The sequence below is a fragment of the Cherax quadricarinatus genome, chromosome 76 (assembly GCF_038502225.1).
Source record: "Cherax quadricarinatus isolate ZL_2023a chromosome 76, ASM3850222v1, whole genome shotgun sequence".
Lineage (NCBI taxonomy): Eukaryota > Metazoa > Arthropoda > Malacostraca > Decapoda > Parastacidae > Cherax > Cherax quadricarinatus.
In genome coordinates this window covers 11958809-11983037 of record NC_091367.1, presented here as the reverse complement: position 1 = coordinate 11983037, position 24229 = coordinate 11958809, and the positions used below count along the sequence as shown (strand labels likewise).

The following is a 24229-nucleotide window of genomic DNA, read 5'->3' as shown; positions in this document are numbered from 1 at the left end:
TCATAATCTCTAAAGCGATTAGAGCCTGACCTCATGACCTAAGAGCCTAGAACAGGTGGAAACATGGTAACGACGTACAAAATACTCAGATATATTAAAAAGATAGACGAAGATAGTTTATTCAGCATGGGAGGAACCAGAACGAGGGAAAAAATAAAAATAAACAAGTCACAGAACTAAGTCACTGACTTTTTTTGGGGGGGTTATCCCAGGTAATTTACACTATGTATGATAATTGTACTTATCTGTACCTATGTCTAAATATACTTACTTCAATGATAGAAATCCTTGTTATACTCAGTTTGCAATATGTGGCTGCTATAATGCTCCTCCTTAATAAAAATATAAAAAGCGCAGACATGGAGAGAAAATGGATTAGTTTCAAAGTTATGAAAAATGGAAATGTTCTTGTTTGGAAGCTACGAGAGAGAGAGAGAGAGAGAGAGAGAGAGAGAGAGAGAGAGAGAGAATGAGAGAGAGAGAGAGAGAGAGAGAGAGAGAGAGAGAGAGAGAGAGAGAATGAGAGAGAGAGAGAGAGAGAGAGAATGAGAGAGAGAGAGAGAGAGAGAGAGAGTGAGAATATCTTTGCTCCTGCAGAGCCAGGGAAACAGTAGCAGAGGTGGCAGCAGCAGTATGATGTTGCTGAATTCGCCAAGGAAAAAAAAAAACTGCCATTGGTCTTTTTAATGTAGCTCGTTCAGTTGTGCATTTGGCCGTATAGCTGAGACGTGGAAACATCAACCGCGGGAGTACGCTACTATGGACGGTCGTCTCTCTTAACACACACTGTGTAGCCATTGACTTCATGACGAACCACGGCAAAGTCATACCTGATTTTCCGATGGAACTCAAATGGTGAGAGTACTAAAGGATGTCTCCTTGGCAGCGGGTCCAACACGCATGACTACTTTCACTCCAGCAATATTAACTTCTCAAAGAATGAGGTTAGCTAGCCACTCTACCCCTCCTCAACCTCACCTCCAGTCTCTTAATGATAAATATTCACACTACAACTACTACTGCAGCTACATGGAGAGGGTTTCGGGGGTCAACGCCCCCGCGGCTTGGTCTGAGACCAGGCCTCGTGGTGGATCAGGGTCTGATCAACCGGGCTGTTACTGCTGGCTGCATGCAAACTGACGTGCGAACCACAGCCCGGTTGGTCAGGTACTGATTTTAGATGCCTGTCCAGCGCCTTCTTGAAGACAGCCAGGGGTCTATTGGTAATCCCCTTTATGTATGCGGGGAGGCAGTTGAACAGTCTTGGGCCCCGGACATTTATTGCGTTGTCTCTCAATGTCCTCGTGGCGTCCCTGCTTTTCATTGGGGGAATATTGCATCTCCTGCCGATTCCTTTGCTTTCATAGGGAGTGATTTTCGTGTGCAAGTTTGGTATTAATCCCTCAAGGATTTCCCAAGGGTATATTATCATGTATCTCTCTCGCCTGCACTCCAGGGAATACAGATCAAGGTCCTTCAACCGTTCCCAGTAATTTAGGTGCCTTATCGTACTTGTGTGTGCCGTGAAAGTTCTGTGTACACTCTCCAGGTCAACAATTTCGCCTGCCTTGAAGGGGGCAGTTAGTGTACAGCAGTATTCCAGCCTAGAGAGAACAAGCTATTTGAAGAGAATCATGGGCTTGGCGTTCCTAGTTTTGAAGGTTCTCATTATCCATCCTATCATTTTCCTAGAAGATGCGGTAGATACATTGTTGTGGTCTTTGAAGGAGAGATTCTCTGACATTATCACTCCCAGCTCCTTCATATTACTTCTTCGCTCTACTGTATGGTTAGAATTTGTTGTATACCCTGATACAGCTTTAATTTCCTCAAGTTTTCCATATCTGGGTAGTTGAAATTTCTCTTCATTGAACTTCATATTGTTTTGAGTGGCCCATTCGAAGATTTGGTTAAAGTCGTCTTGGAGTCTTGCGGTGTCTTCGATGGAGGTCACTGTCTTGGCAATCCGGGTGTCATCCGGAAAGGAAGACACGGAGTTATGGCTTACATCTCTATGTCAGATATGAGGATGAGGAATAGAATGGGAGTGAGCACTGTGCCTTGTGGAACTGAGCTTTTCACATTAGCTGCCTCAGACTTTACTGTTTACCATTACTCTTTGTGTTCTATTTGTCAGGAAGTTATAGATCCATCTACCAACGTTTCCTGTTATTCCTTTATCACTACTACTATTACTAATAACAATAATACAATAATAATTCCTTCATAAGTATGGTAGGCCATCCTGAAAAATGATAACTGCCACGAGTTAGTAACTCCAGCTCAGATGGATCTCCACCGTGAAGATCTAATAGCTACTGAACCTAGAGTGGAACGCTTGAAGATGTCCTCCAAGAACTGCTAAAGTCTCCCAACTCAGACTGACAAATTTCACTACCTCATGGACCTCATGTTTGATGGAGAATGACAGGAAAATATAGCTAGTTTTTGTCCCCACTATGTTGAGTAATTACACACTCTCAGAGTTACCAACATAAAGCATATCATATAGTACATGGTAGCCACACACGGTCAGTGTGACCAACACTTAACAAACATACAGTGTAAGGCAGCCGATTAACCCAATTTCGCTGCATAAAAACCTCGTGATACATACCCCCATACTTACCTCCCTGTCCCCCCACCCCCGGCCCTCGTGATCGCACACTGAGGTGCCGGGTACACAAGTACCAAGAGTACATGCTAGGCATGACAACGAGGCCCAAGAGTGACTAGATAACACTTCCCTCCTCTCCCATCAACCAACCCAGCCCTGCCCTCCCCTCAACCCCAGCACCACCAACCTTGTAATTGGCTAACTATCACCTTTACAACTGCTACAAGTGGTTAATCCTTCCTCCCTCGGTCTCTCTCTCTTCCTCCCTTCCCCGGCCTGTCTACCTCCCTTCCTCTTTTCATCATTTCTTCCCTCCTTTCCCTTCTGCCTTTCCTCCCACCTTGTCTCAGGCTCCCCGTTCCTCACTCCCTCGGCCTTCCTCTCCCGGCCTATGGTAGGGAGACAGCTTTTGCTACCACTGTGTGTGTGAGTGTATATATATATATATATATATATATATATATATATATATATATATATATATATATATATATATATATATATATATATATATAAGTGCAATAAGATCCCTCGTTGAATATCGTAATTAATCCGTTCCTTGGAGTAGTCCGAAAGCGCTTACTCTATAGAGTGGTTGTTTTGCGTGGTCCCTCGTTGTTCGTAATTAATCCGTTCCTGGAGCCGTTACTATAAACGAAATTTACGAATCAATTTTCCCCATAAGAAATAATGTAAATACAATTAATCCGTTCCTGACACCCAGAAGTATTAAAACAAAAATTTTGTTTACATGAAATATACATGTAGTACATAAACAATACAATGGGAAATGATGAATGAAACATTAACAGCATAACACTTACCTTTATTGGAGATTCTTCTTAGTGTATGGGAGACTGGAGGAGGAGAGAGAGGTTGCTTCTCTTCTCTGTTTCTTAATGCCACTAGGACCACCTTGAGAGTCACTGGAGTCCTGTCTCACAAAATAACTGTGGAGAGAGCTCTGTTTCTGGCGTCTCTTTAACACTTCCCTAAAATGGCCCAAGACTTTGTCACTGTACATGTTGCCAACCTGGCTTGCAACAACCTTGTTAGGGTGATGTTTCTCCATAAAGCTTTCCATCTTACCCCACATAGTAAAAATCTCTTCCATCTCTCTTCCTCCTTCTCTGCAGCAAGATTCTGAGCTGCGATGTGTTGCTCTTCCTGCTGAAGCTCTTGCAGCTCCTCAGTGGTGAGCTCTTCATTGTGGTCTTCCACCAATTCTTCCACATCCTCCAAACTCACATCCAACCCCATGGAACTCCCCAGTGCCACAATTGATTTTACAACAGACATAGGCTCATTAGGGTCAGTCCCAAATCCTTCAAAATCCCTCTTGTCGACACAATCTGGCCACAATTTTCTCCAGGCAGAGTTCAAAGTCCTGGTAGTCACTCCCTCTCAAGCCATACCTATAAGGGTTATGCAGTGGAGGATGCTGAAGTGTTCTCTCCAAAATTCCCTTAGGGTCAAATGAGTGTCTGTGGTCACAGTCAAGCACCTGTGAAACATTGCTTTTGTGTAGAGTTTTTTAAAGTTTGCAATAACCTGCTGGTCCATGGGTTGGAGGAGAGGAGTGGTATTTGGGGGCAAGAACTTTACTGTGATGAACCCAAACTCCTCGAAAATTAGGTCATCCAAGTTTGAAGGATGAGCAGGTGCATTGTCCGTTACTAGCACGCACTTGAGATCCAATTTCTTTTCCAGGAGATACTCCTTCACACTGGGGCCAAACACTTCATTGAACCACTCGACGAAAATTTCCCTCGTGACCCATGCCTTACTATTAGATTTCCAAAACACACACAATTTACTCTTCATAACATTGTTTTTCCTGAACACTCTGGGATTCTCAGAATGGTACACTAGTAATGGCTTCACTTTGAAATCCCCACTAGCATTACCACAGAACATTAGTGTCAGCCTGTCTTTCATAGGCTTATGTCCTGGCATTGCCTTTTCCTCTTGTGTAATGAAGGTACTCTTTGGCATTTTCTTCCAAAAGAGGCCTGTTTCGTCACAATTGAACACTTGTTCAGGTTTCAGTCCTTCACTGTTTATGTACTCCTGGAATTCATGCACATATTTTTCTGCCGCCTTGTGGTCCGAACTGGCAGCCTCACCATGCCTTACCAAACTGTGTATGCCAGTACGGTTCTTAAATCTCTCAAACCAGCCTTTGCTGGCCTTAAATCCACTCACTTCACTACTATTTGCAGGCAATTTCTTTACCAAATCTTCATGCAACTGCCTAGCCTTTTCACAAATAAACGAAGTCATAAGTGTATCTCCTGCTAATTGTTTCTCATTTATCCACACCAATAATAACTTCTCAACCTCTTCCAGTACTGGTGATCTCATTTTTGTCAGCATAGTTACTCCCTTTGCAACAACAGCATCCTTTATTTAATTTTTCTTGGCCACTATGGAACATAAGGTTGTGTAGGGTTTCTTATACATCCTGGACAGTTCGGCCACACTTGTACCACTTTCATATTGTTCAATGATGGTTTTCTTAAATTCAATCGTATTTCTCACCTTCTTTACCACAGGCTTGGCACTAGGAGCTTTCTTTGGAGCCATGGTAGCTTATTTAGTACTTGCAATCACTAAAATAAATGGAATATTATGAAATATTTTGCTGGAGCACGCGAGGGGACCTTCGCTCACTGGTAAACAATGCCAGACTGGCTGCCGCCCTGGCCCACGCCGTGGGTACACATCCTGGACGAACTACGACTCGCGAGTCAACCTATGAAAAGCGAGTCCATGTTTATACGAAAATACCCCTATGATTGGCGAATTTTACGATTGCCGGGAACTACGAAAAGCGGGGGACCACTGTATATATATATATATATATGTATATATATAATATATATATATATATATATATATACACACACACACAAAAGGCACAATATCGTGGCTGGCCCCTCCTACTCTTACCACCTCCCCACCACTACTTCCTTCCACCTCCACTACTACTACTACTACTACCACCTCCTGCCTATATATACCCATCCTGCTCTCCTATTCGTTAGTGTGACTTTGTAAATGGTCCAAGTCGGACCGAAACGTCGTCGTAAGCTCCTCTCTTCTATGTGCGGGTTATTTGTGTATCAAATCTTGTTTAAAAAATCTCAACCTTGTCCCCAGCCTCCCTCGGCCTACCAGCGTCCCAGAAATGTAGCTGGTAGAGACAGTCAGGAAGGCTGATTCCCACACTTTAATGTTTGACACCCATTAGGAGCTCTCAGCTTCTCTCACGCTTTACCCTGCACCATGAACCACTCACCAGCGAACCGGCGGGACCAGGATCCATGAATCGACCCCTGCAACCACAAACAGGTAAGTACAACAGTCTGGTGGCCCTTTGAACGGCGTAGCTGGTAGAGGCAACCAGGAAGGTTGACTCACACATTACCTTGGGTTATGTACCCACTGGTTACTCACACAGACATTAACCCAGTCCAAAGCTTATCTGGAGTTTACTCAGAGTCGCTTCAGGTCACCGCCCCCGCGGCCCGGTGCCAAACCAAGCCTCCTTGTTTATGGCCTGATCGATCAAACTGTCAGTACCCGCCGCCCGCAGTTCAACGTATCATAACCCGGTTGATCAGAAACCGTTTTAAGGAATCTGTAGAGTTCCCTCTTGACAATAGCTAGGAGTTTGTTGGTAATCATTTTTATGCAAAAAGGGAGAGCCTTGAAGAGTCCCAGTCCCTTAACACTTGAGTTCTCTCAATGTACTTATCACTCCCCTGATTTTCACTGAGGTATCCTGCACCGTCTGTCAAGTCTGTTTATAAGTAGTACTTTCGGTATAGAGGTTTGGTACCAATTCCTGTAGAATCTTCGCGCCTACTTTCTAAGGAGTATAGTTCGGGGGACGTCAAGCGATCCCAGTAATTTAGGTGCTTGACTGAATACGAGCTGTGAAGGTTGTCTACATTTTTCCAGGTTCAGCAATATGGACTGCCTCGCAGGGGGTCGTTAGAGAGAGCCATCATTGGCTTGGCATCCCTTGTTTTGAAGATTCCAGTTATCCAACCGATCATTTTTCTGGCAGTTAGGACAATAGGACAGTTAGGACAAATGCGTCCTCTAAGGAAAATGTGCACTTATAAACGACTAAAGAACGTATAAAAAGCAACATCGGCTCTTTCTGTGGTATAACATATTCACCGAGATGCCCTGTCACTTTTTATAGCATTAAATCTAAGAAACACAAGCTCTAATGAAAGTAATGAACACTTTTAACAAGTTGAAAGGACTGTCGATATTCAACGTTTGTCAATAAGAGTTTCTCATTTCATGGCTTCCAGATTAGGTATTTCAAACATTACTGACAGTGACGCCATAAGCAAGTAAACTGCGCATGTGCGGAATATTCGAATGCCTCGGGCGGGCAGTCAGAGGCGACTCCAAAATTTCTATACAGGAGAGGCTTAGCGAAAGTAATCCAGTTGGAAGGGGATGCTAGAGGATTAGCTTGAAGCTGCATTACTTTTATTTGGGTGGGGGCTTGGAGATTATAGGGGGCTTCTCCCCCTCCCCTGCTACCTATAGTGCCACCAATGCAGGTAGCCATCGTCGGTTCACAACTGGAGGTCAAGGAGTGTAGATACACGAATGAGCTCGCTTACCCTAACCTTCCATTAATGAAGATATACAGTCTGGTATACTGGTCATCGTGAGCTCCTCGCTATGCCCTGGGTTAACCCTAGTAATCCTCTAACAAATTGGTAGCAGCAGTGGGATGAATTATGCTCTGCAGCACTGCTACTGAAGCTTTCAATAAAGAAAAAAAAGAAGCTACCCCAAACAATTCTAGGTGCCAAGCATAATGGATCAACAAGTTATGACTGTATAATGAAGCTTACACCTACATCTCAAAACATATCTACTCGTAAATACTTTTTATTAACTTACCAATTATCACAATAATAAGTCTTGGAATTTTCAGTCCTATTTACAAATTACCAATTATTATTTTTAATTCAATAACTGTTTGTGTTTCCTCATAACTCATCACAATCTCCTGACAGAGTCCTCGAGGCCACCAACACAATATCCACCTTGAACAAAAGTTATCGAGATTTTCTGTACGTTTCTTAAACTTCAAATCATAATTACTGTAACATTTTATATCTACACATGATATACTGAAAGTCCCTTTTTTTAAACTATGTACAAAAAATAGTACACTTTTCTTCATAAATAACAAAAAGGAGAAAAATGCTGGTCTATATTATCAAAATTCCTATTAAAACTGGTGTCTACTGATTAACACTATGTTGTTTAAGTAACTTGGTCAGCTAATGTAACAAAGGATGATTATAGCACCTGTCATATGACAGTCATCACACACATTCTATATCAAACATGAACATCAAAATGGTATACAATACCGACAGGTTGGTAGTTAAGACACATAGGCAACAGTTAGGCAACTTTATTCCGAAACGTTTCGCCTACACAGTAGGCTTCTTCAGTCGAATACAGAAAGTAGGGAGGAACAGTAGAGATGTGAAGACGATGTAATCAGTCCATCACCCTTGAAGTCGTAGAATTTGAGGTTGTCAGTCCCTGACTATGGAACTGAACTTCTCCAGGCCGAGGGACTGACAACCTCAAATTCTACGACTTCAAGGGTGATGGACTGATTACATCGTCTTCACATCTCTACTGTTCCTGCCTACTTTCTGTATTCGACTGAAGAAGCCTACTGTGTAGGCGAAACGTTTCGGAATAAAGTTGCCTAACTGTTGCCTATGTGTCTTATATATCAAACATGTTGAATTCCACGGATACTTGCATATGATCGTAGTTCTATCTACTAAAATTAGCTAAATGAAATAATCTGACTCAAAGAGTAAATAAATGCTGCCAAAGCAATATTTCATTAAGAATGTTTTATATCTTAAAACACGTCTGAGCGAAAGCATTAAAGTGGAGTCGTAGTACATCAAGTACAACATATGAGTCCTTCAGAGTGGCATCCCTTCCAGAGGAAGACAAACCACTCAAACCCACCCACCGTTTTCAGGTGACTCAGCCTCGGGGAGGTTACCCAAACATTACTTGACGACGATTTTGGGGGGTCACCGCCCCCCTGCAACCCGATCCAGAACTAGTGAAAGTAGATAAGTCGAATTACAATTTTTGCTGCTGTCTGTTTACTGATAGTTTTGTGATAGCCGCTAATGCAGTTCTCCTTAGTGTGAATGTCAGCCTCGTATCAACACCCTCCCACCTTCTACCACCACCATTCCCCCTCATTCTGGCCAGACGTTTCTCCCACCATTCCCCTTGCCCTTGCCAGTTTCTTCACCCTCCCCCCCCTCATTCCCATCAGTAGACAACTTCCTTCATTCCCTTCACCCTGGCAAGCTTCTTCCCTCCCCGCGGTCATCCGGGCCACCATCTCCTCACCAGCCATGCAACTCATTACTTACCCCATATGACAAAAACGCCGCCTTCAATGTCAATATTCACTTCTACATTCCTTCCCATTCGCTCTATATATTCCTTCCAAATCTTCCTATAATTCTTATCACTCCTCCCATGTTCTCTCCCACTTTCCATATATTGCTTCCCACTCTTCCTGTAATCCTCCCCATCCTCTGTATATTCCGCACTACTTACCTCTGCTTCTGTTATCTTTTCTTATCTTTCTCTGCTCCTCGCCACCGTCCTTCCTTCCATCTGCTTCTTCCCTCCCTTTGCTTTTTCGTCAACCTTCCTTCTGCTTGTTTCCTTCACTCCCTCTCGCTAACAGGTGCAATCATTTCCTCTATTACTATCCCTCTCGTTCTCCACATATTCCTCCCATCCTTACATCTGCTTATTTTCCTCTATCCCTCTGATCCTGTCCTACCCTCCCTCTGAGACACTAATCTAGTATTGCATGGACACGAGCCAGCAGCAGTCGCCACGGATATAAGTGGTTACCACTGCCTCATCTACCTTCTCAAACCTCAATAATAATAATAATAATAATCATAATAATTTCCCAAGACCATACATACGTGTTACAAAAGACTGATTTACAGAATAACTTGCAAGGAAAATTTCCTAGTCATACAAGGCATAAACCTGTATAGATCATACAATGCCTTGGGAATGGGAAGCGATAGTGTTTGATCAGAGGAAGAGAAGGGTAGGTCAAAGCCATAGATCAAGAACCCTACACGAGCATCCAGGAGAGCCACGTTGAAGGGAGACACACTGAAGTGCTAACAAGGGTAGAAAAGTGAACAAGCTTTTCTTAGCACAACGTTTCGCTCAGTGTCGAGCTTTATCAAGTCAGAGATTATATATATATTTTAATTATAACCACTTGATGAAGCTCTACACAGAATGAAACTCTGTCCCATTACAAACTTGTTTTACAGCCTTTGATGATTCATTTCTCGAGTGACATGGAACAAGTTTTCGTAAGGTAACATTACCTTACGTCAAGCGGTAAACCAGAGTGAGACGCTCAGCACAAATCCAGGATCCAACTTCCGTCCAATAATCTACAGAGCTAATACTCTACCCAAATCTACAAGAAATAAGATTTATAGGGCGATGAACCTGAAAGGTTATACAGCACTATGTATAATAAAAAGTTACACACAACTAAACATATACCAAGTTAGAACATAACTAAAACAACGAGATCATTAAAAATGTGTATTAATAAATGGTTAAAACTTCGCTCTTCATTAAAAACAAATTTATTCACACCGAAAGATTCTTCTGAAATGCCAGCGAGGATCTAAAGACATCCCAGTGATTATAAAATAGAGGTTTTATAAAAAATGTATGGTATGAAAATAAGTATCCAATTTTAGTACGCTGCTCAGAGAGCAGCAGGTTTCCATGTAAACATGTGTACATGGCTGAAGAATGTACTACCCTCAATTGGCACACAATTGCTTCATTGACGATTTATGGACAAACTGTTAATGAGGCGATCGTATCCTACTAAACCCTATACAGTTTACAGCTTATCTCCAACATCCACTGGGTCCCCCACTTTCCCCTGACGTAATCCTGTACTTGGCCCAGAAAGGCACTGAGGCACAAGCCTGCTGTTGCGCACCTCAATACGACAGCTTCTGTCTCTGCATCTGTCCATTCATTACGGAAACTTGACATGAACCTGGCACCAATAGAAGTCTACCTTCAAGTGCCTGCAATGGAAAGCATAGGGAGGGAGGTATAGTAGATAATACAAAATAATCTCACTGAAAAATATGGTAGTAAGCACACTAAAATAACTCAATAAACATACAAGGATAAACACTATACAACACACTCCTTTCAAGAACAAAGATAAGAGAAACCTAAATAAATCTATATTCCTGTAAGGAAAACGATCAGCTTTTTCAGCCTTTCCTTTTAGCTATCTCTCTCGGCAATGGAAAATACGTATTGTGAAAACTATCCAACTTAAGCTTCGATAGTGGCTACCAAGTGATGGCTCCACACTGGTTCCAAATACCTGAGAAATAACCCCCATCCATCATACTAAACGTCACAAACTTCGTAATACGCTATACTAAAAATCACACAAAGCTGAACATAGCTACACCACCAATCATACACTCCGCTATACTATCACACACAAGAACATACTGAAAAAGCACTTGGGTGCTCCTACTAGCTCAACCATTTCCACCAACGTATTTGTCATACCTAGATTAATAGCTCCTAAGTATCCTCTTTAATGAAACTGCTTGGTAGTTTATTCCACTCAACTACAGCTATTACCGAACCATCACACTGCACCACACTTCACTATAGTCCACCACACCACGACATGCGTCACTGTGAGCCAAATCTCCCATACATAACACTATACCTATTTCCTTTGCTCCCCTACACACTGATACATATTACCTGCCTGTTCTCACAAATGTATAACAGTACACTGCAAACCCGGAAATCCAGTAAGCTTTTACCTGACAAGAAACTGAACTTGGCATTTAAACTTGCCGGTGGCCTGCTGACCAAGAACTCTATATCGTCCCTAATCCCAGTCACCGTAATAAACTTTCTCTTACTTGAAGATGGGAAAGGGTGGCAGCGAATGAGAAAAAAAAGGAATGAGAAAAGTAAAGATGGCATGCGAGAAAAGAGGGAGATACAAGAGAGAAAAAGGAGGGATAAAAGAAAGAAAAAGGAGAGAATGAGATTTTGATTTTGCCACCGAAGCGGCTAGTTTATTGTGCACCCTACATCCATCCTGTGGACGGTAATGTAAGAACGTATGGATACATAAAAGGCCTAGGAACTAGATCCACAAGGGGTTGACAGATGAATGAGAGCGAGAGAGGCGGATGAAATAAGAGAGAAAGCAAGGTTAGTGGTTAAGTGTTAAGAGTGAACAGGTAGGCAAATTGAGAAGTGAATAAGGAAAGACAAGAGTAAAAACGGTAAGGGAGTGAACGAGTGATGGAGGAGTTGAGCACTAGACTTACCTTGGTTTTGAAATGTGCGGCGCGGGAGGTAAACACTCCCAGGTGTTGCAGGTAAGGCGTGCTCGATGCTTGGGTTGAGGTCGTCATTCCACCACCCCCATTACCTGAACCATGGCTACCACCACCGGCACCGCATTTCTCAGTCTCACTGCTGTCACCGTGACTACCATCTTCCTCCACTTCAGTGCTACCACCATCTTCCTCAATCTCACTGATGTCACCACCACCATTACCTTTTTCAGCCCTTCCTCCGCCACCAACATTCTCAACCCCATAACTACCACCACCATGTTTCTGAACCCCACTGCTACCACCATCACTACTTCTCTCAACCATATCGTTGTCATTACCACCATTCTGAACCCTAATGTTGACATCACCACCACTTTTCTCAACCTCAGCAATGTTTTCCTTTCCTAGTACATCATCATTAGAATCACCATCTTTAATTTTGCTCTGTTCACCATCAGCACCAGGGCTGGCACCTCCACCTTGACCAACCACATAACTCTCTCTCTCTCTTTCACCGCCAGCTCTTGACACTACTAGTACATTATTAGTATCACCATCTTTAATTTTGCTCTGTTCACCATCAGTACCAGGGCTGGCACCTCCATCTTGACCAACTACATCATTCTTTCTCTCTTTTTCACTGTCACTCTTGACACCATTGCCCCTCAGCCAAGAGATGGAGAGAGTAGAGATCCATGCTTCAGTAGATAGATCATTCTTAGTGGGTCTTCTCCGCCATGGGAATGACAAATAATTATTCCCTGGTGCAGAAGAGTCGTCTTTCTTTAGGGACGCTTCTGTAGGGTAGTTACCATTGGCGTGAACCTCACCCTTCTGACGAGATTTGTCTGCAGCTCCCCATGGAAGGGAAAATGAAGGTTCTTCAGTGCCTGGGGAGCCACCTGCATCCTCGGAGCTTTGCCGCCAGGGAAAGCGTATGATGGGGACCACCTTGCTTCCACTGCGGCTGACTTCGGTAACCTCTTCGGGAGGAACCTCCTCGAACTGCGGCACGCTCTCCCTGTCGATAGTAACTTTTCTCTTCTTCCACAGGTACGCAGAGGGACCGTTATCGTCGCCGGTCCTCCAAGGGAAGGTAAAATAGGATGCGCGGGGGCCAGGCTCCTCGCTAGCAGGCTCTTGTCCCTGTCCCTTAATGACCACTCGTTTCACGCCGTCGCCGCCACTGATAAGCCTATCAGAGCCGCTAGACGCCACACTGACCACCTCATTATCCTCATTACCATCACCGCTGTCCTCCTCCACGTCACCTTTACCCAAGTAGGCACGGAAGTACCCACCAAAGTAACTACCTGAGCGCTTGGTGGCATCTTCCGAGCGGGGTTCACTGCCAGGTATAGCTATACCATTAGGGACACCGGCAATGCTGCCTCCACTGCCACTGGCAGATTCGAGTCTGTAGGTTTCTACAGAGGGTGAAGAGGTGTTTCCCCAGGTTTTCCAGGGAAAGAGAGAGTTGTGTTGTGGAGGTCTTTTGTCTTCTGTTTGAGCATTACCACTACCAACACCACCACTACCACCCCAAGCACCGCGCCACATAAAACTCATGCTGTGCACAATACGAAACCAACAAATGCCGTTACCAACACTACCTTACACCATTCCTATTTTGTCTGCATGTCCGAACATCTCTCTCAGCCTTAATTCATTCACAAAAAAAAAAAAAAAACAGCAGCTGTACATTCTCCAAGAGAAAAATCTTGATTCAACATGTAGGGAGTAAAATAACACGCACAATCACCACTATGAAGCAACACACTTGCATATTAACAACACTGTTCTAGCAATAACTTCAACCTAACAAAAATCAATGCAGAGTGCCGGTGGGGAAAAAAAATCAAGCGGAACTGTTATACACAATTTATCGGCATTTCCACTATTCTTTTCCAGTGAATAATTTTTGCAGTTACAAAACACAAAAGCTTCAGTAAATTACATGGGTCACCTATTTAGGAGAGCCACATCGACACAAAGCTTCACGTATTTGAAAACAAATCACCTCAAAAAACTTTTATGAGCATACAAGGCCAAAACGAGCTTTTCAATAAGATAGTCATCTCTTAGTATTTGAATGAAGGAATCCAGAAAAAGCAGCAACGACGACTACATCCAGTAGACTCTTACAGTAGCAAGAGGAAGAGGGTAGGAGGGTGTCGTGGTGGCAGCAATGGGTGTTTAGGTTCGAGCACGACCTCACAGGTCCGTGTGTGGAGAGAAATGACTGACCAACAACAGCAGCAGCTCCTCCCCCTCTTCACGTACCCCCAATTCCCGAAGGAGGAGAGGTCCTCTGCAGTATTAACGCGGCACCAAGACTACCACCATCACTACTGCAACTACCACCACCACTTCTTGCTACAGCCACTACTGCAACTACCACCAACGCTACTGGCATGATTACAACTACCACCACAACCTCAACAACCAACACCTCCGTCTTCAGTCATCTTTGTATGCCTAAAATAATCTTGTGTCTAATGCGACTACGGTAAAAACAATAAAAATAAATTAAAAAAAAAGTCAATCTAGCTAAATTAAAGTTTGCTTTCATTACACAAACATCCAGCAATATTACCAGCACACGACAACATGCATGTCAGGTAACCAAATGAGACGGAGGAATTGGAGACCAGTATACATAGCTTATCACTACAGCTCTATGTGCGCTTGTGTGTGTCGTGCCGAATAGGTAAAACTGGTCAATTAGCAAGAACTCATTTAAAATTAATTCCTTTCTAAATTTTTCTCTTATACATTTTAAGATATATTTTTTCATTTATGTTAATATAAAAATTGATGATTTTGTGCCTAAAGAACCAAAGGAAACTTACCTAACCTTATTATAACAAGCTCAATTTAATTTAACCTAATCCAACTAAATATATTTTATACAAGTTTACAATGTGTGAACAGTTTTTAGATAAAGGTAGGGAAGTTTTCATTGAATTTATGGATTTAGAAAAGGCATATGACAGAGTGGATAGGGGAGCAATGTGGCAGATGTTACAAGTGTATGGAATAGGTAGCAAGTTACTAAATGATGTAAAGAGTTTTTATGAGGATAGTGAGGCTCAGGTTAGAATATGTAGAAGAGGAGACTACTTCCCGGTAAAAGTAGGTCTTAGGGATGTGTAATGTCACCATGGTTGTTTAATATATTTATTGATGGGGTTGTAAAAGAAGTAAATGCTAGGGTGTTGGGGAGAGGGGTGGGATTAAATTATGGCGAATCAAATACAAAATGGGAGTTAACACAGTTACTTTTTGCTTATGATACTGTGCTTATGGGAGATTCTAAACTAAAGTTGCAAAGGTTAGTGGATGACTTTGGGAGGGTGTGAAAAGGTATGAAGTTGAAAGTGAACATAGATAAGAGTAAGATGATGTGGATATCAAACGATTTAGATAAAGAAAAAATGGATAACACATTGGAGAGAGGGAATAAGGAAGAAGTGAATGTTTTCAGATATTTGGGAGTTGACTTTTCAGCGGATGGGTTTATGAAGGACGAGGTTAACCATAAAACTGATGAAGGAAAAAAGGTGAGTGGTGCGTCGAGGTATCTGTGGAGACAAAAAACGTTATCCATGGAGGCAAAGAAGGGAATGTACGAAAGTATAGTGATACCAACACTCTTATACGAGTGTGAAGTTTGGGTTGTAAATGCTGCGGCGAGAAGGCGGCTGGAGGCAGTGGATATGTCCTGTCTAAGGGCAATGTGTGGTGTAAATATTATGCAGAGAATTCGGAGTGTGGAAATTAGGAGAAGGTGTGGAGTTAATAAAAGTATTAGTCAGAGGGTTGAAGAGGGGTTGTTGAGGGGGTTTGGTCATTTAGAAAGAAAAGAAAGTAGAATGACTTAGAGAGCCTATAAATCTGTAGAGGAAAGAAGGCGCGGTAGGGGTCGTCCTCGAAAAGGTTGGAGGGAGGGGGTAGAGGAGATTGTGTGGGCGAGGGGCTTGGACTTCAGCAAGCATGTCTGAGGGTGTTAGGAGTGAATGGAGACGAATGGTTTTTGAGACCTGACGAGCTGTTGGAGTGTGAGCAGGGTAATATTTTGTGAATTCAGGGAAACCGGTTATCCGGACTTGAGTCCTGGAAATGGGAAGTACAATGCCTGCACTTTAAAGGAGGGGTTTGGGATATTGGCAGTTTGGAGGGACTTCTAAACTGTCGTATCTGAGCGCCTGTGCAAAGACAGTGATTATGTATGAGTGATGGTGAAAGTGAGTGACGATGAAAGTATTTTTCTTTCTTTTGGAGTTACCCTGCCTCGGTGGGAAACGGCCGTGTTAAAAAAAAAAAAAAAGACAATGAAATACATTTTTTCGTTAGGTTCAGAATGATTTTTTGTGAAATTATTGCATACATAAATTTTTGCTTTTTATTCAGCAAGATGAGCGTTGCTATTTAAGCCAAAATCGCAAGTTTTACCTATTCGACACGACGTGTGTGTGTGTGTGTACTCACCTAGTTATACTCACCTAGTTGAGGTTGCAGGGGTCGAGTCCGAGCTCCTGGTCCCGCCTCTTCACTGATCGCTACTAGGTCACTCTCCCTGAACCGTGAGCTTTATCATACCTCTGCTTAAAACTATGTATGGATCCTGCCTCCACTACATCGCTTCCCAAACTATTCCACTTACTGACTACTCTGTGGCTGAAAAAATACTTCCTAACATCCCTGTGATTCATCTGTGTCTTCAGCTTCCAACTGTGTCCCCTTGTTACTGTGTCCAATCTCTGGAACATCCTGTCTTTGTCCACCTTGTCAATTCCTCTCAGTATTTTGTATGTCGTTATCATGTCCCCCCTATCTCTCCTGTCCTCCAGTGTCGTCAGGTTGATTTCCCTTAACCTCTCCTCGTAGGACATACCTCTTAGCTCTGGGACTAGTCTTGTTGCAAACCTTTGCACTTTCTCTAGTTTCTTTACGTGCTTGGCTAAGTGTGGGTTCCAAACTGGTGCCGCATACTCCAATATGGGCCTAACATACACGGTGTACAGGGTCCTGAATGATTCCTTATTAAGATGTCGGAATGCTGTTCTGAGGTTTGCTAGGCGCCCATATGCTGCAGCAGTTATTTGGTTGATGTGCGCTTCAGGAGATGTGCCTGGTGTTATACTCACCCCAAGATCTTTTTCCTTGAGTGAGGTTTGTAGTCTCTGGCCCCCTAGACTGTACTCCGTCTGTGGTCTTCTTTGCCCTTCCCCAATCTTCATGACTTTGCACTTGGTGGGACTGAACTCCAGGAGCCAATTGCTGGACCAGGTTTGCAGCCTGTCCAGATCCTTTTGTAGTTCTGCCTGGTCTTCGATCGAGTGAATTGTGTGTGTGTGTGTGTGTGTGTGTGTGTGTGTGTGTGTGTGTGTGTGTGTGTGTACGTACTCACCTACACTATGGTTGCAGGGGTCGAGACTCAGCTCCTGGCCCCGCCTCTTCACTGGTCGCTACTAGATCCTCTCTCCCTGCTCCTTGAGCTTTTTCATACCTCGTCTTAAAAGTGTGTATGGTTCCTGCCTCCACTACATCACATGCCAGACTATTCCAGTTCCTGACAACTCTATGGCTGAAGAAATACTTCCTAATATTCGTTTGACTCATCTGAGTCTTCAGATTCCAATTGTGACCCCTTGTTTCTGTGTTTCATCTCTGAAACACACACACACACACACACACACACACACACACACACACACACACACACACACACACACACACACACACACACACACACACACACGCACACACGCACACACGCACACACGCACACACGCACACACGCGCACACGCACACACGCACACACGCGCACACGCACACACGCACACGCACACACGCACGCACACGCACACACAATGCCTGTACTTTAAAGGAGAGGTTTGGGATATTGGCTGTTTGGAGTGACATCTAAATTAAATTGTCGTATCGGAGCGCCTCTGCAAAGACAGTGATTATGTGTAAATGGTGAAAGTTTTCTTTCATTGTTGGGTCACCCTGTGTGCGCGCTCACCTATATGTGGTCACAGCTCCTGGTCCCGCCTCTTCGCTGCAGCAGCAGAATGGTGTCCATACAGACATAATTAAGTTCAAAGATGAGCTACAAAATATCTGCCTTAGTTAAGTAATGAGTTAAACATACTGATAATCAATGACAATGGCCCACTTAGCTGAGAAGAGGGAAAAGCTGACATACCTGGAGTATACCTGGAGAGAGTTTCTGGGGTCAACGCCCCCGCGGTCCGGTCTGTGACCAGGCCTCGCTAGCCACATAAAATAATATTATAAAAAAGATAAACAGGATTTTTTTAAAGGTTTTCTTCGTATTCCTAACCCCCAGAGGGCTGTTAAGCCCAAGATAACCAAAGCATCCCAAGTAGTGTGGATAATTTTAGCTGGTGACCTTAGGTCTTCTCCCTAGTATGCGAGGCAAAACAGCTGGCAATAAAATATAAACACTGAAGACGGGACACCACTAGCATAGCTCTGCTGCTGAAAATACAAACAGATAAAACAGGTAGTCAGGTAGACGCCATAATCACCATCAATTAGCCGTGAGACGCAGCTGGAGAAGCCCCCCGATGACTGCAGAGGAACCACCACCAGTATCTTCATCATAATCAGACTATAGAAAGGGGCGGAGACACTGGTGAGAATTTAGGAAGGCATGGTTAGCAGGGAGAGGCTAAAGGGAAAACATAGGGTGGGGTTAGATGAAAGATGAGACTAGGACTGAATCTGGATGAGAACGGGGATGGAGAAGGTCAGTTTAGAGAGAGGCTCGAGAAAGAAGCGGAGGTAGATGAAGACGGGGGATGAGGGAGTGAGACAAGAACTCAAGTTTTCTTAAAAATCCTCTGCCTTGCGTGCCTAATAGACTCGTTACTCTGCCACTCTTTTAATATGATCTTGTGTATGTACGCATATGGAGTAAGCCTTGCCACCACCACAATATATATGACACAATCATCGCTATCACAATCATTAACTACCAATAATCGTCACCATTACCACCATCAGTAATCAACATCACTATGACCACTACCGTCACAGTCACACGAGTCAATTATCCTCACTACCATCAAACCACTCATCACTGTCACATAAACCGATACTCACCACCATCACAATCACCACCACCCACTACCAGGCACACAATCCCTCCCCTCCTAAGTTAAAAAAAAATAAAAGCAGATAGAAGCAACAAAACAATATAGTAGCTGCCAACAATGGCACTGACGTGATATTGATCCCCAGCTACCAGCAGTGTGACTCACTCAACGCACTCAAGTGCGTTGCGTGTTCACCGCAATTGTGTGAGTTCACCGCAAGTTCGTTTCCACCTCACGAATACCGTGGAAGTGTGCACGGGTTCACCCCACGAACACGCAAATATACATGTATCACAGCTAAAAACATTTTGAATATATACAGTAATCCCTTTCTGGTTATAGATACACAGACACACACACACACACACGAAATATGTGAAGAGCTCAGCTCACGATTCAGGGAGGTATTCACAATGGAGACAGAGGTTTCCAGCAAACTGAGGTGGTGCACCAGAAAGTGCTGGATACACTGCACACAACCGAGGAGGTGAAGAAATTGCTAGAGGAACTAGATATCTCGAAGGCGTGGGCCTAGATAATCTCTCTCCTTGGGTCCTGAGGGAGCAGAGGCAGTGTGTGTGCCACTAACAACAATCTTCAATAAATCTATCGAAACATGGCAAATGGCTGAGGTATGAAAGACAGCAAATGTAGTCCCGATTTTTAAGAAAACAAACAGGCTACATTAAATTACAGACCAGTATCATTAACATGTATAGTATGTAAAGTTATAGAGGATATCAGGAGAAGAGTGGTGGAGCACCTAGAAAAGAATGGACTTATACATGACAACCTGCACGGCTTCAGGGAAAGTAAATCCTGCGTCACAAACCTATTGGAGTTCTATGATAAGGTAACAGAATACAGAAAGAGAGAAAGAGAAAGAAAGAAAGAGAGAGAGAGAGAGAGAGAGAGAGAGAGAGAGAGAGAGAGAGAGAGAGAGAGAGAGAGAGAGAGAGAGAGAGAGAGAGAGAGTTGGGTGGACTGCATCTTCTTGAACTGTAAGACGGCTTTCGACACAGTATCACACAAGAGACTGGTTGAAAAGCTAGAGGAACAGGCAGGAATAGCAGGGAAATTACTGCAGTGGATCAGGGAATATCTGACATTAAGAAAACAACGTGTGGGGGTACGAGACGAGGTGTCAGAGTGAGTGCATGTGTCGAGTCGAGTTCCACAAGGGTCAGTCTAGGTCCGATGTTGTTTCTTGTACGTATATGTGAATGACATGGCGGAAGGGATAGATTCAGCGGTGTCCCTGTTCGCAGACGATGTGAAGCTAATGAAGAGAATACAAGCGGACGAGGATCAGGTAAGTCTACAAGGGGATCAGGACAGGCTGCAAGCCTGGTCCGACATATGGCAAAGTACAAAGTTATGAAGCTTTAGGAAGAACAAAGAAGACCGCAAACGGAGTACAACTTAAGAGGTCAGAGGCTGCAAAACTCACTCAAGGCTTGCGGCGAGCATCATACCAAGCACATCTCCTGAGGCGCACATCAGCCAAATAACTGCTGCAGCATACTAGCGCCTGGCAAATCTGAGAACAGCGTTTCGACACCTAAGCAAGGAGTCATTCACGACACTGTACACCGTGTACGTCAGGCCCATATTGGCGTAAGAAGCACCAGTATGGAACCCACACCTGGTCAAACACGTCAATAAATTAGAGAAACTGCAAACGTTTGCAGCAAGATTAGTCCCGAAGCTGAGGGATTTGTCCAACAAGGAAAGGTTAAGGAAACTTAACCTGACAACATTAGAGGACAGGAGGAACAGAGGGGACATGAAAATAAGATATAAAATACTGAGAGGAATTGACAAGGTGGGTAGGGACAGAATGTTTCAGAGATGTGACACAGCAACAAGCAGGTAACAACTGGAAATTGAAAACGCAGTCACAAGAATGTTAGGAAGTACTTTTTCAGAGTTGTCAGAAAGTGGAACAGCGTGGATGTAGTGGAGGCAAGATCCATACAAAGTTTTAAGAAGAGGTATGATAAAGCTCATGGAGCAGGGAGAGAGGACCTAGTAGCGACCAGTAAAGAAGCGGGGCCAGGAGCTATGAATCGACCCCTGCAACCACAGTTAGGCGAGTGCAATTAGATGAGTACACAGTAATTGTCAATCAATTACAATCTTGGAAGATGTGACAATATTAACTAAACCCGGAATACAAATAGTAATGGAGACAAATCCCAAGATAAGTATGATGTAAACCACCGTATATAATGTATATTTCCCCAGAGTGATGCTGGCCACCTACAAAACAGTTTCCCCTCGTAACTTGAAGACATTGATCACGAGGGGAGGAAGGGAGGAACCAAGTAAATTAAAGGGTTCACTCATAATTTGTGAAGGGGGTTTCAAAACTGAGAGCTGCGACAGAGAAGAATATTTTTTTACTAGTATAAACACGTATAACCGCACAATACATATACAAAGTGGCCCGGTGGCCTGGTGGCTAAAGCTCCCGCTTCACACACGGAGGGCCCGGGTTCGATTCCCGGCGGGTGGAAACATTTCGACACGTTTCCTTACGCCTGTTGTCCTGTTCACCTAGCAGCAAATAGGTACCTGGGTGTTAGTCGACTGGTGTGGGTCGCATCCTGGGGGACAAGATTAAGGACCCCAATGGAAATAAGTTAGACAGTCCTCGATGACGCACTGACTTTCTTGGGTTATCCTGGGTGGCTAACCCTCCGGGGATTAAAAATCCGAACGAAATCTTATCTTATCTTATCTCACTATACACGTAAGTCGTAATACATAACCCCCTCCCCGACTACACAACTCGCACACGCGCGCGCGCGCGCGCACACACACACACACACACACACACAGACTGCAAACCTCACTCAAGGAGAAAGATCTTGGGGTGAGTATAACACCGAGCATGTCTCCGGAAGCACACATCAACCAGATAACTGCTGCAGCATATGGGCGCCTGGCAAACCTGAGAACAGCATTCCGATACCTTAGTAAGGAATCGTTCAAGACACTGTACACCGTGTATGTCAGGCCCATACTGGAGTATGCAGCACCTGTTTGGAACCCGCACTTGATAAAGCACGTCAAGAAACTAGAGAAAGTACAAAGGTTTGCGACAAGGTTAGTTCCAGAGCTAAGCGGAATGTCCTATGAAGAAAGATTAAGGGAAATCGGCCTGACGACACTGGAGGACAGGAGGGTCAGGGGAGACATGATAACGACATATAAAATACTGCGTGGAATAGACAAGGTGGACAAAGACAGGATGTTCCAGGGAGGGGACACAGAAACAAGAGGCCACAATTGGAAGTTGAAGACACAAATGAGTCAGAGATATTAGGAAGTATTTCTTCAGTCATAGAGTTGTAAGGCAGTGGAATAGCCTAGAAAATGACGTAGTGGAGGCAGGAACCATACACAGTTTTAAGACTAGGTTTGATAAAGCTCATGGAGCGGGGAGAGAAGAGGGCCCAGTAGCAACCGGTGAAGAGGCGGGGCCAGGAGCTAAGACTCGACCCCTGCAACCACAAATAGGTGAGTACAAATAGGTGAGTACACACACACACAACTAACATGATGGAAGGAATAGATTCTGAAGTGTCCCTGTTCGCAGATGACGTGAAGTTGATGAGAAGAATTAAATCGGACGAGGGTGAGGCAGGACTGCAAAGAGACCTGGACAGGCTGGACATGTGGTCCAGTAACTGGCTTCTCGAATTCAATCCAGTCAAATGCAAAGTCATGAAGATTGGGGAGGGGCAAAGAAGACCGCAGACAGAGTATAGGCTAGATGGACAAAGACTACAGACCTCACTCAGGGAGAAAGACCTTGGGGTGACCATAACACCGAGCACATCACCGGAGGCACACATCAACCAAATAACCGCTGCAGCATACGGGCGCCTGGCAAACCTGAGAATAACGTTCCGATACCTTAATAAGGAATCGTTCAAGACACTGTACACTGTGTATGTTAGGCCCATACTGGAGTATGCAGCACCAGTCTGGAACCCACACCTGGTCAAGCACGTCAAGAAGTTAGAGAAAGTACAAAGGTTTGCAACAAGGATAGTCCCAGAGCTCAAGGGAATGTCGTACGAGGAAAGGTTAAGGGAAATCGGACTGACGACACTGGAGGACAGAAGGGTCAGGGGAGACATGATAACGACATACAAGATACTGCGGGGAATAGACAAGGTGGACAGAGATAGGATGTTCCAGAGAGGGGACACAGGGACAAGGGGTCACAACTGGAAGCTGAAGACTCAGACGAGTCACAGGGACGTTAGGAAGTATTTCTTCAGTCATAGAGTTGTCAGCAAGTGGAATAGCCTAGCAAGTGTAGTGGAGGCAGGAACCATACATAGTTTTAAGAAGAGGTATGACAAAGCTCAGGAAGCAGAGAGAGAGAGAGGACCCAGTAGCGATCAGTGAAGAGGCGGGGCCAGGAGCTGAGTCTCGACCCCTGCAACCACAATTAGGTGAGTACACACACACACACACACACACACACACACACACACACACACACACACACACACCAGTATCTTGTTACGAGGCACAAGCCATGCCAGACCAGTGCCAAATTACCGGGCTACACTGCAGTCACATATTACATTCAGTTATCTGTGTGTGTATACTGTCTCATGTTCGTGGTGGTTGAGCTCCAGCTCCTGGGTCGATCAGCTAGAGTGCCTCCCAAGACCCCGTGGGTGTCACTAAAGTTGCATTTGAACTGGTGGCCTGGTGGTCTGGTGGCTAAAACTCCCGCTTCACACACGGAGGGCCCGGGTTCGATTCCCGGCGGGTGGAAATTCCGACACGTTTCCTTACACCTATTGTCCTGTTCACCTAGCAGCAAATAGGTACCTGGGTGTTAGTCAACTGGTGTGGGTCGCATCCTGGGGGACAAGATTAAGGACGCCAATGGAAATAAGTTAGACAGTCCTCGATGACGCACTGACTTTCTTGGGTTATCCTGGGTGGCTAACCCTCCGGG

The 24229-nt window shown here is 44.2% G+C and overlaps 1 protein-coding gene across 9 annotated transcripts in view; it reads right to left on the bottom strand.

Moving 5' to 3' along the window:
• Nucleotides 1-24229, bottom strand: part of Amph (amphiphysin) — a 239219-nt gene that overhangs the window by 154932 nt on the left and 60058 nt on the right. For 6 of the 9 annotated variants that reach the window (XM_053798283.2, XM_053798285.2, XM_053798286.2 and 3 more), the window contains exon 1: nucleotides 12097-13335. The exons of the other annotated variants lie outside the window; for them this stretch is intronic. In XM_053798283.2, coding sequence (XP_053654258.2) covers nucleotides 12097-12432 — 336 coding nt within the window. In that variant the 5' untranslated portion in view covers nucleotides 12433-13335. Of the gene's footprint in view, nucleotides 1-12096; nucleotides 13336-24229 lie in introns of those variants that run through there. 9 annotated transcript variants of the gene reach the window in all.